Here is a 15367-nt window from a genome sequence, read left to right as displayed (position 1 = left end):
TTTAATTATGCTAGCAGCAGCGAGGTGCTCGTGCCAGGACCAGTGATGGACATGTAGGCATCATCTCCCGCGAGAGATTTTCACACCACTTCAAAAATCCGATTAATCCGACGGCAGTCATCAGACAGGCCCGGGAGGCATGATGAATGTGTGAAGTGCTGAACTGTTGTTCGGCCCTCTGTCTCTCGTTGAGCCTGGGCTCGCTGCTCTCGGGGGAGATGGAGAGGCTATTGTTCTGGCTGGGCATTTTTCTATTTGCTGGAGATCCTGATATGAAAGAAATGTTTCCGTCCGGAGCTTCTGGAGCGTTCTCAGGGCAGCTGACGGTTCTGCAAGCCGAGCGGGTTCATGCTTCTCCATCTATATCTCCAGAGTTTCTCCAGACAGAGCGATCAGTCTCTCAGCAGTAGGCGAAACGATGGCTGTTTCTGTGGAGTTGATGTTTCTGTTGATGTTGTTCTTCTGTGAATTTGAACAGACTAGTGTTATGAAAGCATCACACTGACTACTGCTGCAGTTTTGGAGGCATTTTATGTCAGGACAGAGTTACCCCAGATTAACATTGTATATAATTTCTGCAAAATACTAAAAGATGTTTACTAGTCTGGTTCACTTTACCTATCTCAAATACTTGCTGGACTTTCCTTAAAGTTTCTATCTACCTATCTGGTTTGAATTAAATGTGCTTCTCTGCGTTTGTCTTTGAGTTATCTTCATCTATCAAAAAAATTGCCAATATTTGCCAGAGTTGGATGTTGAAGCTGCAGCATTATGTTTTCCTGCTGTTGTGTACCATACCTGACAACCCAGGGTGGAGCATGGTCATTTTTTTACAATTAAAATCACTTAGTTCACTCCGTTTTACATTATTTTTATTAAATAATGACTTAAGACACCCAAGATTGGTGCAAATTCTGTTCTGCCAAGGTAACAATGCAAATATTTTTGGACACACCTTCTAATTAATATATCATTCAGCTACTTGCTTTTGCAGGCATTTCTGACACACACACACAAAACTCGTCTAGTCTTTATAAACTCTAAAAGTACTGCTAGTTAAATAGGACCCTCTGAAGAAGACAACACATACATTCACACTATATATATACAAATGCATGTACATCCATTGGCACCATGTCCAGCATTGAGCTCACAACTGTGTGAGTTCAGAACCTAAGAAATGCTATCCAGCAAAAGCAGGATAAACATATGAATGAAGAGTTGTCACATTACTTTTGCCTATATGTGTTCTGTCAGTGCAAAACTGAAGCTGAAAAATTCTAACAAAAAAAATATTATAGCATTTTGTCTGAAATTGCTCTCAGCTGTTGGTCATTTGATGGATCAGTCAGCAACAAACTCACACACACACACACATACACACACACACAAACCAATGCCCAAATATGCCCAAAAGTTTCTTTGATGCTTAAACAGAGAGAGAGAGAGATTCCTCTGCAGGCTGGGCTGTGGTGTTTGGATGGCACTCGTGGGAGCGATGGCTGTGGGCAAGGTTAACTGCTTTAATTACCGCTAGGCCTTCGTTCCTGCCAGTGCTTGGAGGTCAACTTTAAAAGATAGTTGGGAGCCTGAGCCAGGGCCACTGGGGGCCCACAGCTCCGGTGACAGATACTAAATCTGGCCGGGCCTCTGGCACTCATCAGCCGGGCTCATATGCAATGTTTGACCCTTAATCTGCAGGTTATCTCCATCCTCTCTGCCATTCTGTGACTTCCTGCCACCTTCTAATGCTGTGTGTGTGTGTGTGTTGGTTTTTCCACAGACCTGGGTGTTTTCAGCACTCGAGCGAGAGGAGGCGTGTCTGTGAGAGAAGGTCAGGGGGTTGTGCTCATGTGTACCCCTCCTCCACATTCACCAGGTAAGACTTTTTACACTTTCTTTATATAAATTCAGTGGAGAAAGTAAGGATTTTATACATTACCGACAAAAAAAGCAAAAAAAGAACATAATGTACCTGCCAAAACAAGTGTATTCATCTCTCTCTCTCTCTCTCTCTCTCTCTCTCTCTCTCTCTCTCTCTATGAATCTTTATACAGCTCGGACAAAAAATAAGAGACCACTTTTCAGAATCATTTTTTTATTTATTTTGCTATTTATAGATTTATGTTTAAGTAAAATGAACATTGTTGTTTTATTCTATAAACTGCAGACATTTCTCCCAAATTCCTGGTAAACAAAATGTAAATTAGAGCTTTTACTTGCAGAAAATGAGAAATGGCTGAAATAACAACAAAGATGCAGAGCTTGCAGACCTCAAATAATGCAAAAAAAAGTTTTAAGATTTCAGAAATCAATATTTGGTTGAATAACCCTGGTTTTTAATCACAGTTTCGAGGCATCTTGGCATGTTCTCTCCTCCACCAGTCTTACACAATGCTTTTGGATAACTTTATGCACCACTCCTGATGCAAATAATTCAAGCAGTACAGCTTGGTTTGATGGTTTATGGTCACCTATCACTCTTATTAAATATCGTTTCTCTTTTTTCTAAATGAAAACTAATTAAAAACGAAAATCGTACGATATATCATAATACCGATATTTCAGCGGAAACTCGATTTTTCAGTGTCCTACGCTTTACAGTATTTAACTTCTAAAGGAGTATTGTTTATCATTTCTCTAAACCAAAACTAATTAGAAAAATGACAAAACAATTAGTTTGGATAATCATTGTTGTCTTTTCAGTGCCAAAGACTAATGAAAGTACAGCACTGTTTCTGCTGTCAGGGAGAAAAGTGGCACATCGGGAGAGCAGCCAGATCTCTGGTGTCCGGGCAGAAGGAGTAAGAAAATCAATCACACTTTAACTGTGGAGAGTGGCAGCGTAATAAAATAATGGATTATGATGATCAGATGATATGCTCTAAGCAAAGGCGGCCGGGGCCGGGTAAAAAAAAGGCTGCTGATGCTATCTGCCCACTGTAAATAAATCTCAGAGCCGGGGGGGAGACACAGATAAGAGCCGGGCTGAAACTGTGTCAGCACAGTCCGGAATTTACAGCCCGCGCCAGCGACGGCCAGGCGAATTCAGACTGGCTATTTTTCTTATTTCCCCGCGTCGTCCTGAAATAACGATAACGCCGTCCCTCAGCTCTCCATCAGGCCTTAAACATGTCATAAACATGTCTATAATAGAGCGAGCTGAAGCCTAATCACGTCTGTAAACAAGGTCAAGCTTATCACACTGGCAGCATGACAAAATACGCCACGGAGTTTGAAATGCAAAATCAATATTATGCAAGAGAGTTATGATATACTGGATACTGCAGAGCAGTGAGCAGTGGCTCTCAAACTGCGGTACCTGTAAAACCTGTACCTGGTGGTACACTAAACATTTTAAGAATTTTAAGAATGATTCTACTCTAATATAATTAACAAGCTTTAAGAACATAAAAAACACTGTGTGAACAGACATTTGTCCTAAAACACACAGCAATAAAGCTACGCACTGCATAATCATTAAACCAAAATAGACCACACACATTAAGTTAAATTCCCTAAAAACAAAAGTGACTTTATAACAACATCCAGAAAACTTGACATATTGAAAATTCCAACAATTCAAAACTGCCAAACTGAACCAGTACCATTATTTATGGCTATGTGGGGTTCTATTTACTTACCTATATTACCTACTTTTATCTAGTGGAGAGATAATCTAGGTATGGAAGTAAGATAAAACCAGTTTTGTATAGTGGTATGTACATTTCCTTTGTGCAAAAAGGTTCATTTATGTTTGACTGAAATATTAGCAATATTTAGTCTGAAAATAACTAGCTAACTGTATCTATAAACTTAATATTGCTGTTGTTTGCATTTTTGGCTCTTTTCTTATCATAAAAAATCTTAATTTTGTCTTTGAGTGAAATTAAAATCTTAGAACCGTCTTAAATGTAATTTTCCCATATTGGCAGATACCCTGAAAAAGGTTTAAGCTCGTCTGCTGTGGAGTGTCAGGTAATTTTATGGTGTTGACCGGCCAGAAAAGTGAGATTTCTCTCTGCTCTCATCTCTGCTCCTCTGACTGCAGTTTGCTGGGTTAGCCGGGGTCTCTGGGGGGGGAAGTGTTTAAAAATGGCTGGACTGCCAGAAGTCTTTTATCTGATAGCGCTGTGCTCAGCTGTCCCTGGCTGTTTTCTGGTCCACTGTCCCGATCTGCTTCCTTTTGTTCATGTTTACTCCTGTCCCTCTGCATCTTACCCCGTTTAACCCTCAATTACAGAGACGCCTACAAGACAAGCGCAGAGAGAGGAAAGCAATCTGAGAAAGAGGAGCGCATAAATACGAGAAAACAGGGAAAAGACTGAGAAATTTGAATAAATAGAGAATACTACATATTTAACCAAGGCATAAAAATGCTTCCCCTGCAGCCCTATAAAAAGGCTCTAGAGTTTTAGTGAAGTATGGGTAGTGTAATCCTTAGATCAGGCCCAAAAAATCCAGCCCAACCTGGCCAGAGCTCGTGCACATTCTGCCCAAGCCCAACCCGCCCCCCACCAAATTGGCTTTTTTAAACACGCCATTTTTTGGTATATAGAGCTTTTTAAAAACTTTTTGTGAATTTGTTTGAATGAGCGAAATCTATCCAGAATGATGTTAATTAACATTACAACACAAAAGAAACATAGATTACCTATTATTTAACAAAAATCTTTATTATGAACAGATCTCCAAAATGTTAAAAGAAAAACAATGATCCACAGGCTTACATATTGGTAAATTAGGCTACAAGAAATATGTCTTAATGAATTTCCTCTAATTTAAAATAAATAACATGGTTTAAGAATGTAAAACTCTTTCTAAACAAACAAACATGTTTATATTGAGCTTAAAGCCTAATTGCAAACACACAAAAAACAACAATGACATAATTTACAATGACTTTCCTCTACTCTAATATAATTTACAAGGTTTAAGAACATGAAAAACACTTTATGAACAGACATTTTAATATTTAGCATAAAGTCTATGTCCTAAAACACACAAAAACAGCAATAAAGGTACGCACAGCACAATCATCAAACTGTACAATAACATAATTTACAATTACCTTTTTCTACTCTAGTATAATTAACAATGTTTCAGAATATAAAACACTGTCTGAACAAAGTGTTTTTATGTTTTATTTATTTTTATTTTTTAAGCATATAGCCTAAGTGCCAAAACACATACTGTGCAGGCCAGAGCTGCGTGAATATAACATTTTAACTGAGTTTTTTTTTTTTTTTTGTGATTTGTGTGACTTGTTACTTTGCTATATTGTGATTATTAAAAATAGCTTTATATAAAATAAAAATAGCATTAAAAAAACAGATGCCTACGTCACAGAACTCCCATGTAAAAAATAGCATACAAAAACTTTTTTTTTTTTAATAGTTCAGATTGTCAAAGCAATTGCGGGAAGTTGCGGCAGGCTTTCACCCATCACCCATTAAACAATAGAAGAAGAAAAAGAAGTGGTGTTGTGTTGTGCCGAAATCCGACTCCCCACGCTGTCTAAGCCATCCTTTAGCTAACCAACATTGCTTTGCATGGCAGTTACCAACCTCTCCACGCAATGTTACAGATGTTCCATCCTCCTTTCAAATCACTACCGGCCTTGCCCAACAGATCTACCACAGTGTGGCTGTAGCTTGCTAGCAGAAGGTGCTGCAATCAGGAGCCAATTAGTGCATCTAGCCTCGTCCAGTATCGCTACTGGCTTCATCCAACACTGCAACCACAGCCCTGCAGGCACGTTACAGTATTAGACGTTATCCTGACGTTATCTTGAATTTTTGTCATTTGACGTGATGACCAACGTTTAACCTGAAATTAACATCTATAGATGTTGGTCGCCAACTGGGAGGATTGGCATGTCGCTACAAGATGATGCAAATGTCTAGTTAACCAGCGGGTCCCCCCATCATTAAGCCCTCCCACTGTCCAGTAATTATTGTGCGAAAGATATTGACGGCAGATTTGCCTGGTCTCAGATTCCCACCCTGAATTTTCTATTGGCCACACTGTCCAGTCTCTAGTCTCATTAGTGCACAGCAGCGGGAGGTGGCTGCAGGGCATTTACTAGCATAATTAGCAGGACAGTAACTGGTGCATTGGGACCATTCAGAGATAAAGAGAGAGAGAGAGAGAGAGAGAGAGAGAGAGAGAGAGAGAGAGAGAAAGAGGGAGTTTGTGGGCTTTGATTGTTAACCTATCCTTCTCCAGCCCGTCACTGGAGCTCGATCACAGCCTGGCGTCAGCGTCAAGGGCTCAAATTTACCGGATCATTAGAAATGAAAAGAAATCCCACGCAGACAATTATCTCACGCAGGGCCCGAGCGGCGTGGGGGAATCTCAGATTCACACTTCTAACGGCGTCCGCTAATAGATCACACTCTCTACCTCTGTTCCTTCCGTTTCATTATCCTCAAGTGTTTTTCTACCACGTCTTCTCCCTCCATCCCCATCAGCTCAGCTCCTCTGATACAGCACTCCCATGAAGCCCTCTGCCAAGTGCTCTTCAGAGCCAGGACCCAGAAGCTGGCCAGCACACTGCCTGTCGGGTTGGCAGACTGACAGCAGAGACAGAGCAGCTGGTTTAGAGACAGAAAGCATTACAATAAGCTCGTGATAGAACTTTTTATACCTCATGATCCACCTCTCAGATAACCGGGGGTGCTTTCGAATCCATCTCACTTGATTTGAACCACAATAGCAGGTGTGACAGCATGTGCCAAAATAAAAAAATCAAAGGACAGACCGAAGGACAGAAATTTTGTGGTCCAGCAGTCTAAATAGCTGCCACAATGCTCGGCTGGTTTGATTTGCTGGTTTGAATCCCACTCATGCAGTTTGCCGTCACCTGCCGGAGCCCTGAGAAAGCATAATTGGCCTTGCTCTCTCTGGGTGGGTAGATGGCGCTCTCTCCCCACATCACTCCAAAGGGTGATATCGATCAGCACAAGGCATCTGTGAGCTAATGTATCAGAACGGAGTCGCTGCGCTTTCTTCCGAGTGTACTGTGATGCTACTCTGTAATGCTGCATCAGCAGCAGTTGGAAAAGAGGTAGTGTTTGGCTTCACATGTGTTGGAGGAGGCATGTGCTAGTCTTCACCCTCCTTGTGTTGTGGCATCACTAGTGATGACCAGCAGCTGAATGGTCGGGACAATTGACCTAGCTACTGTAAATTGGGAGAAAACGGGGAAAATTAAAGGTTTTTCTCCTGTGAAGCTGCTATTTTGAAAATGTGTTTTTTGCATAGTCAGGTAAGTCATCAATATGACTTGATTTAGGTTCCGTATGACATCCTGGCCTGTAGATCCTTCACATTCATAGTTTTTCTCAATTATGCTTGATTGGTTATGAATCTGGTGGCTGGACCGACCACAGAAATGTTATAATCTGGTGGTGAAATTCCTGGAAAACCCTTGCTGTGTGTGGGCAAGCATAACCCTGCTGAGAAATCCCAAAAAAAAAAAAACTGCCTTTGTGGGTATTTAGTTGAAACCAACATTCTGCTTCTGTTAGTAAAATAATGCACCATTATCGAAGTCTGTCAACTGGGAAAAATGTCTTTGAGTGCATCAAAGAGGCGTGATTAACAGTGTTTTCTGATCTCTCACCAAGGAGTTTGTTGCTTAAACATATTCTCTAGAGTTTTTTTTTTTTTTTTTTTGTCAAAGTCCAGTATCAAATCAGACCACACCTGCAATTATTTACATATCCGTATATCTGAGAGATACTGTAGTAGAAGTAGTAGTAGAAGTTTTCAGCATTCCAGTGTGCATTATTTTTATTCATTTATTATTATTATTATTATATATATATTTTTTTTCCTGATTCTGACACCACCTGGGCTGACTTTATTAACATCTTTGTTTATAGCTCACCCATCTCATTATGCTATATATATATATATATATATATATATATATATATATATATATATATATATATATATATATATAGTCTGTAGTGTTTTCCACTAATGAACGAAGTGAGAATTATTAAATGTCACCGTGATGTTTTTTTTTTTTTTTTTTTTTTTTTTTTTATTAATTTATTTAGTTTTATTTAGAACCAGCAGTTCTAACTCCTACGGGTTTCATAAGAATATGGCACATGGGCTTTTCCAGGTGATTTAATCTCAGTGGGACTTTTTGAACATGTATATTATAGCACAATGTCCACGTGCCCAAAAAGAAAGAGCCAGCTGACAATTTATTCAAAGCCAGGGCAATTCAGGGCTCATGATTTCCTGTAACTATTCATTTGATTGACGTAAAAAGCTGACGTGAAGAAAATGAACACGAGTACTGCGAAATTGCTAATAGTTATTTTCCATTACACCAAGTGTTCAGCTTACCGAAAAGATCGGGACACTGAAAGAAAAAAAAAATGAGCGAGAGGCTTTAGCAAGTACTGCTGGACATTTTTTAACCAAAGAGAAAATGACATGGAAATGCATGACAGTATAATATGATAAATGATGTTGGCCTCTTTTTCAGTACAGGGATAAATGGTTGCTAAGGCTTCCATGTACTGTATTTGTGCAGGTGCCGACCCCTTAGATCAGCTATGGTTTCTTTTTCCATTTTCTGTGTTGCTAAATCAGAACCAGGAGGAGCATGGTGTCCTGTCATTGACTGTCTTCGAAAATATCCAGTCTCATTTCTGCATTTGAACTAAACTGAGGTGGGTTTCCTGAAAGCTTTGTAATGATTTTTGTTAATTCATACTTAAGACTGATCACTAATTAAAGTGAATTGACCAATCAAACCCACTAATAAATAATCCAAATCCAGATTATGTGCTGTTTCAGGGGAGGAGTCAACAAAGTTGTTCTTTAAACTTGTTAGATAATTTTCGCTTTGTGAAGCTCTTTGGGAAACACTCGCAGAACTGGTTCGTTCTTTACTCACGTCATAAGTTAGTTCATTATTCGTTAAGATTAATAATTTTTATGAAACAAACCCCAGATCATACTAACCAAATGCAACATGGAGAACTATGAGTTTTCACTCTGGCTACTGGTCTTTTTTAAATTTGCTAATGTGGTGTTAGCATGCTAGTGACTATACTCATCCCTGCTATATTGTTAGCACATTGGGGACTAGGCTTGTCCAACATTATCATTGCTACATGCGGTGTTAGCATGTTGGCTACTGTTTTTTTCTCAGCAAGCTGTCTACAGGTCTCATCTAGCATTGGAACTGTTGCATTATGAGCCTCGGAAAACATTGCTACAACAGCATTACCACACCAACTAAGTGCTGCGTTTATGAGATGCTGACCAGGCTTGTCCCACATTGCTAACACAATGTTAACATGCAGGCTCCAGGCCTTTTTTTTTACAACAACACTGCAATGTTAGCACACTGGTTATGGTCCTTGTCCTAAATTGCTTCCAACCTGTTCCAAAATGTCTGCCACAGTGTTATCATGCCTTTTCCAACATCACTACAGCAGTGTTAGCACTCCAGCTATGACCTACTAGCCCCATCCAACATCCAAACAATGGCATTAGCACACTAGATATGGGCCTCAATCGTTTCACATTGCTACTGTCCTGTTATCATGAGTCAGCTAATCATAGCCAGAACCCTCCATCTTTAATCCCTCCCACTGAATGGTCATGTGACCACAGGTATAGTTAGTTAGCTAGTAAGAATCCCATGCTGCACCCTGTCCATTTGGAAACTATAGCCACACTATAGCAGCCACAGTGCACCATATTAGCCCGATAAGCACAGGTCTTACAAAACGACCCTGAAGGTGAACTGACTTCAGTACAGACAGAAGCACAAAGCATATATTTAGCTTTTTTTATATAGTTATAAGTTATAAAACTCTGGCTGTGCAGAAAATGACATTTTATAGCTCTTTTCCTGTGAGGTTAATTAGACTTTGAGGGTGATATGAAAGTGAGAAACCCAATGAAATTTGTTTAGGACCTTGGAGGTTAATTTGTCTCTCGGTTGCTGCCGTGGCTTGTAGGAGGGTACAGCCCCATTAATATGGGAAGATGATTGGAAAAAATTAAAGCTGTAAAGTAATTGAAAATAATTTGGAATCGCTGAGATGTAAACAGGATATTACTCTCAATTTGATTTGTCTACACTGGCGCAGAGGCGGAAATGGAGATGAGGTGTTTGTTTTGTCACCTTGAAGAATCACGGCGGTGAAGAAAGTCACGGTGACCTCCGTCTCAGACCAGACTGAGTTCTGTCGGCTCGGAAAGTTTCAGGCTCCATATTTAGCCGGCTTGATGTCACTGTGTGATACACGGTACTGATGCAGCCGGTTTAATCCAGATCTCAGAGACAAGTGGAAAAAAACTGTACAAAACAGTACCAGCTTCATCTTTATAATATCAAGGCAAATTTTCTATTTTATATATTTATTGAAATTTAGATATTTAGGAATTAAGTATTATATTATTATAATGTATATATGAGCTGTGTTCCAATTACATTCGATGTGGGAGTTGACGACTATAGGGTTGCTAACTGTTAAAATTGTTAGGTGGTTACTGTGGTGTTTTTAAATTTTCCCTATGGTGTTATTTTGTTATAAGTGGTTTCTAGGGGTCTGCTGTGGTATTAGGTAGGTGGTTGACATGGTATCTGAATTGGTCCATATGGCGTTGCTATTTGGTTGCTATGCCAGTTGCCAAGGCTTGTTTATGTGTATGTTTATTACTAATCGTTAATGTAATTTCATTATTATTCTAAACATAAATAGTACTTTAAGGAAGCTGTAAGTGTTGCTGGGTTTAATGAACTCTTCTCACACTGTAATAAAAGGGTGGTTAATAGATGTTAAAACTATGTTCACACTGTATCATGGTTGATACCATAATTATTCTTTTGTGACAGTGTGGTCATGGTAAAACTAGGTGAATTATGGGAGTTGGAGTGAGGTCTGATTGTGGGTGCAGATGTATTGCAGATCCATTTCTCAATCCACAGTATGATGTTATACCGGGAATACAGTACATCATGGAAAGCTAATACATATTACCACCCACAGTGGACAGTGCAGTGGGCTGTGATGATGGTGACCGGCAGTGTCTGGCTAGAATTGTCCATGTTAACACATTTAATCATAGGAGATCCTGCCTACATATCCCACAGACCACTGCAGCATTTTTTTAAATCAGTGGCTGTACTTCCAGAAGACATTACACTGTATATGCTGTATGATGTTATTAATTTGTGGCATGTTAATGTAATTTCATTATTAATATAAACATTAACAGTACTTTAAGGAAGCTGTAAGTGTTGCCAGGTCCTCTTTTTAAAATCAGTAAAATGACTGTGTGCGTCTGAAGCTCAGATGCTGCACAGCTGAGTGATTCACGGCGGTTGACATTCTGAGCGAACGCCTCGTGTGAAGGAGTCTTTTTGAATGTTGTTTATGAGATAAATAGTCATTGTTTATTCAGGTGACACTGGGGCCTTGTTTCTGAAAAATTGAAGTTGAATCTGTTAAAAGCTCCGCAGTTTCTCCATGATTAATCACCTCCCCACAATGCAGCACCTGGATGGCCCGCGCGCATTTGATATGCAAAAGAAATCAATGGTCTATGAAATTCATGCGATAATTATACTGCAAATAAATTGGTCTGGCAGGAGAAAAAAAATAATCATTTAGTCCCTGTGGATGATGGGCTGGGAGACGTCAGTGCTGTTCTCTCTTTTTTTTGGGTCTCCGTCAGCAACAACTGTAGGCCTGTTGAAACTTAAACTGCTTTCCATTTACCTTGGTGATTGCTTAGGGAAGTGTTAAGAGTTGTTAGGTGGTTGCTGTGGTGCTGTTCTAAATGTTTCATATGCTGCAATTTTCTTATCTTCTTAGTTTTCTTCTTTTCTAAGTTTCTACTCTAGGGCTTTTAGGGCTGCTATGGTATTTATTAAGTGGTTGCTATGGTATCTTAATTGGTTCATATGGTTTTGCTATTTGGCTGCTAGATTGTTAATATGCCGGTTGCCAAGGCTTGTTTATGTTTATTGCTAATACTAATATTTTACACCTCAATGTTAGTTTTGGTTTGCAGTTTAGTTGGTAAGTCTCACTATACTTTTCACTGATTGGTTTGTAGAAGGGTGTGTGTCAGGTGTTTGGTGCAAGTCGAATTTTCAGATGTTGTGCTGAATTTTGCCTGCCTGTCAAAATCTGACTCCCTTCGAGTTTAAATGTGTTCTACAGCAAAATGGGCGTATCCTTTTATTTATGTTTATAGATAAAGGTTAATCTACAGTTACAGTAGATACAGTGATCACCAGCGTAATCAATTGCACCCTTTCTACTGCATGATGTGCCTGCACGTCAAGGGGTGTCGGATGTCGGCACAACACTGCTACTTTTTTTCCTGTTTCTATTGTCTTATGGGAGACAGTAGCCTGATTCAACTTCCTACAATTGATTTGAAAGTCTGAACCATCCAAAAAGTGTCATGATTCAGTTGGATTGAGTTAAAGAACATAAGGCATAAATCTATGGCGTTGATTCTACAATTATGCCAGTGTTGGTGTTTATGCTTAACTCTCCTATTATGATCATTTGTCAAAAACAGCAATGGTGTTCCCTGGCCAATATAATTATTCGAAAGATGTCCGAATCCCAAAAAATCCCAAGAAGCAGTGTAAATATTTAATTACTAACTCCATTACTAATTATTATTATTATTATTATTATTATTATTATTATTATTATTATTATTATTATTATTATTATTATTAATAATAATTATTATTCTATCAATATTTAGTGCAATGGTGTTCTTTGCCTCTAACAGGTAATGGTTCAATTAGGAAAATTCACTCGTATTTCATAAAAAAATGTTCAAACTTTTTTTTTTTTTTAATGGTTCACTACTTTATTACAAAATGAAAGATCAACATATAAAACACAGTACTTTTACATACCATTGAAATTTCGTTTTAGTTTTAGTTTTTTAGCAGGGGGTGGTTTCAAATACATGAGATGAACCATTTTCATAATATATTTTGATTACACTAAATATGGCAAGCAGAAGAAGTTTTAAAAAAAAATACTTTTAACAATTTTTCTTAGATCTTCACACTTTAAATGGGTCAATTTGACCTGTACGTAACATAACAGGAGGGTTAACACATTGCATTAATGTAGAGAATGTACTTACTGTACCAATACTATTGCATTTGTCTAAAAGCATAATAAAAACACACTGTTCCATATCAGGGCAGACAAGTAGCAACTCCAACAAACAGGTGTAAAACAAAATAAATAATGTAATAATAAAAAATAATAATAATTAATAAAACTTTAGAACACCAGTAGTGTGGTCCAATAATAATGTATCACACTTAAAAAAGTGGAGGATTTTTAACGTAAGACAATGCTTGCTTATTTTGTACAGTGTGATGGAAAACCAATTCTACCAGAAAACAAACATTTGTCTGTTTCAGAGCAGTGTGAGCAATGGTGAAAAGTCGGCCTGTGTTCTGATGTTTAACTCGCAGGCCCAGATCAAACAGCAGCCGAATACCATCCCAAACTGAGGTTGATTCTGCTCTGCTATCAGATGTCCTTCATTTGATATGAAAATCCTCTAACGTTGGTTTATTTCCCTCAGTTTTTCCCCATTAGAGCTGTATGTGTTTCTGTAACGGAGTTTGACTTACGGCTGCTCAGCTTCTAGTGTTTATTTTTGGATTATATCTGGATTCACTATGTTTTATTTGTATTATTTCTTTCTATTATTGACTGATAGAGTCTTATAGCTAATGGCAACACAGCTAAACTCAATGTTAGACATGCTAATGTTATGAAAGCAATATGGGATGAGGCTTGTAACCAGTGTTCTAATGCTATGGTAAAAAAAGAGGCCCATAACCAGTGTGCTATTGCTGAGATAATGATGTTGAAATTGGGTGGAAATGCTAACAGCTAATGACATCAACAGCTAAATGCAATGTTAGACATGCTAATGTTATATGACACACAATAGCAATGTGGTGTAAGGCTCATAACCAGTGTACTAATGCTGTGGTAATGTGGCTGTAATGCTAATGCCACCAAAGCAATGTGGAACAAAACCAGTAGCTGCAATGCCTGTAGCCAGCATGCTAACAATGTCCATAGCAGTTGTGATTTAGTAGTGACGCAATAGCAAAGTTGAATGAGGCCGGGAATAGGCTTTTTAAAGTTGCAGTTGTAATATACTAGTAATAATAAAGCTAAGACCATGACATAGCTGGCATTATAAGCCTATGGTAGTGATGTTGGGTAAGACTTGTAGCCAGCATGCTAACACTGCAGTAAATATGCAGAATAAGGCCCATAGCTGCAGTGCTGTGTTGTGTCCTGCTGATGCTGTGAAAGCAATGCTGGGCAATTATAGTAGCCAGAGTGCAATCTAAAGTTGCATTAATAATTGGACAATGCTGGTATATTTACTCTGGAAAAGCAGCCTATGGTAGAGCCGTCTACATCCTGTCATCTACAGTTCTGGAAAAAATAAGAAAGCACTTAAAAATAATGAGATAAGTTTCTTTGACTTTAACAAATTGAAAAATTGAAAACCTCTGGAATATAATTAAGAGGATGATGGATGATCACAAGCCATCAAACCAAACTGAACTGCTTAAATTTTTGCATCAGGAGTGTAAAGCATAAAGCAGTGTGTAAGACTGGTGGAGGAGAACATGCCAAGATTCATAAAAACTATGTTTAAGAACCAGGGTTATTACACCAAATATTGATTTCTGAACTCCTAAAACTTTATGAATATGAATTTGTTTTCTTTGCATTATTTGAGGTCTGAAAGTTCTGTATCTTTTTTGTTATTTCAGCCATTTCTCATTTTCTGCAAATAAATGCTGTACATGACATTTTTTTGTATTGAATTTGAGAAAAATAATCTCTGTAGTTTATAGAATAAAACAACAATGTTCATTTTACTTAATCATATACCTACAAATAGCAAAATCAGAGAAGCTGATCCAATCTTGAATCTTTTTAATATCCTTGATATCAGAAGTATCAGTGAATGAGCTGTAGTGTATAGACTATGAGTAACATCACCTCTGCAGGGTATTATATGGACGCTGTGCGTATATATATATATATATATATATATATATATATATATATATATATATATATGTGCACAGTGTACACAGTGCCATGTGTTCTGCGCAGTTCCCATTAGAGGAGGAGCAGAATTAATAAACATCACCTGCTCATCTCCGAGCTGGCTCTGGCGCCCGTGCCCTCCTGCAGCCCCCGGTGTGTCTGCAGAGGGCAGCGAGGTGTGCTGTGGATAGAGACAGGTCCTCCTCAGGGAGCCCCAGCCAGCACTCTTCATCCATCTCATC

General features: G+C 38.6%; 1 protein-coding gene across 1 annotated transcript in view; it reads left to right on the top strand.

Annotated features, from left to right (window-relative positions):
- The window catches only part of cntn5 (contactin 5), a 394897-nt gene that overhangs the window by 247034 nt on the left and 132496 nt on the right, over window positions 1-15367 (top strand). The window contains exon 8 of the mRNA XM_049483448.1: window positions 1784-1879. Coding sequence (XP_049339405.1) covers window positions 1784-1879 — 96 coding nt within the window. The remainder of the gene's footprint in view (window positions 1-1783; window positions 1880-15367) is intronic.

Source organism: Astyanax mexicanus, chromosome 9, assembly GCF_023375975.1.
Source record: "Astyanax mexicanus isolate ESR-SI-001 chromosome 9, AstMex3_surface, whole genome shotgun sequence".
Taxonomy (NCBI): domain Eukaryota; kingdom Metazoa; phylum Chordata; class Actinopteri; order Characiformes; family Acestrorhamphidae; genus Astyanax; species Astyanax mexicanus.
Note: the sequence above shows the minus strand (reverse complement) of the source record. Positions and strands in the feature narration are given on the sequence as shown.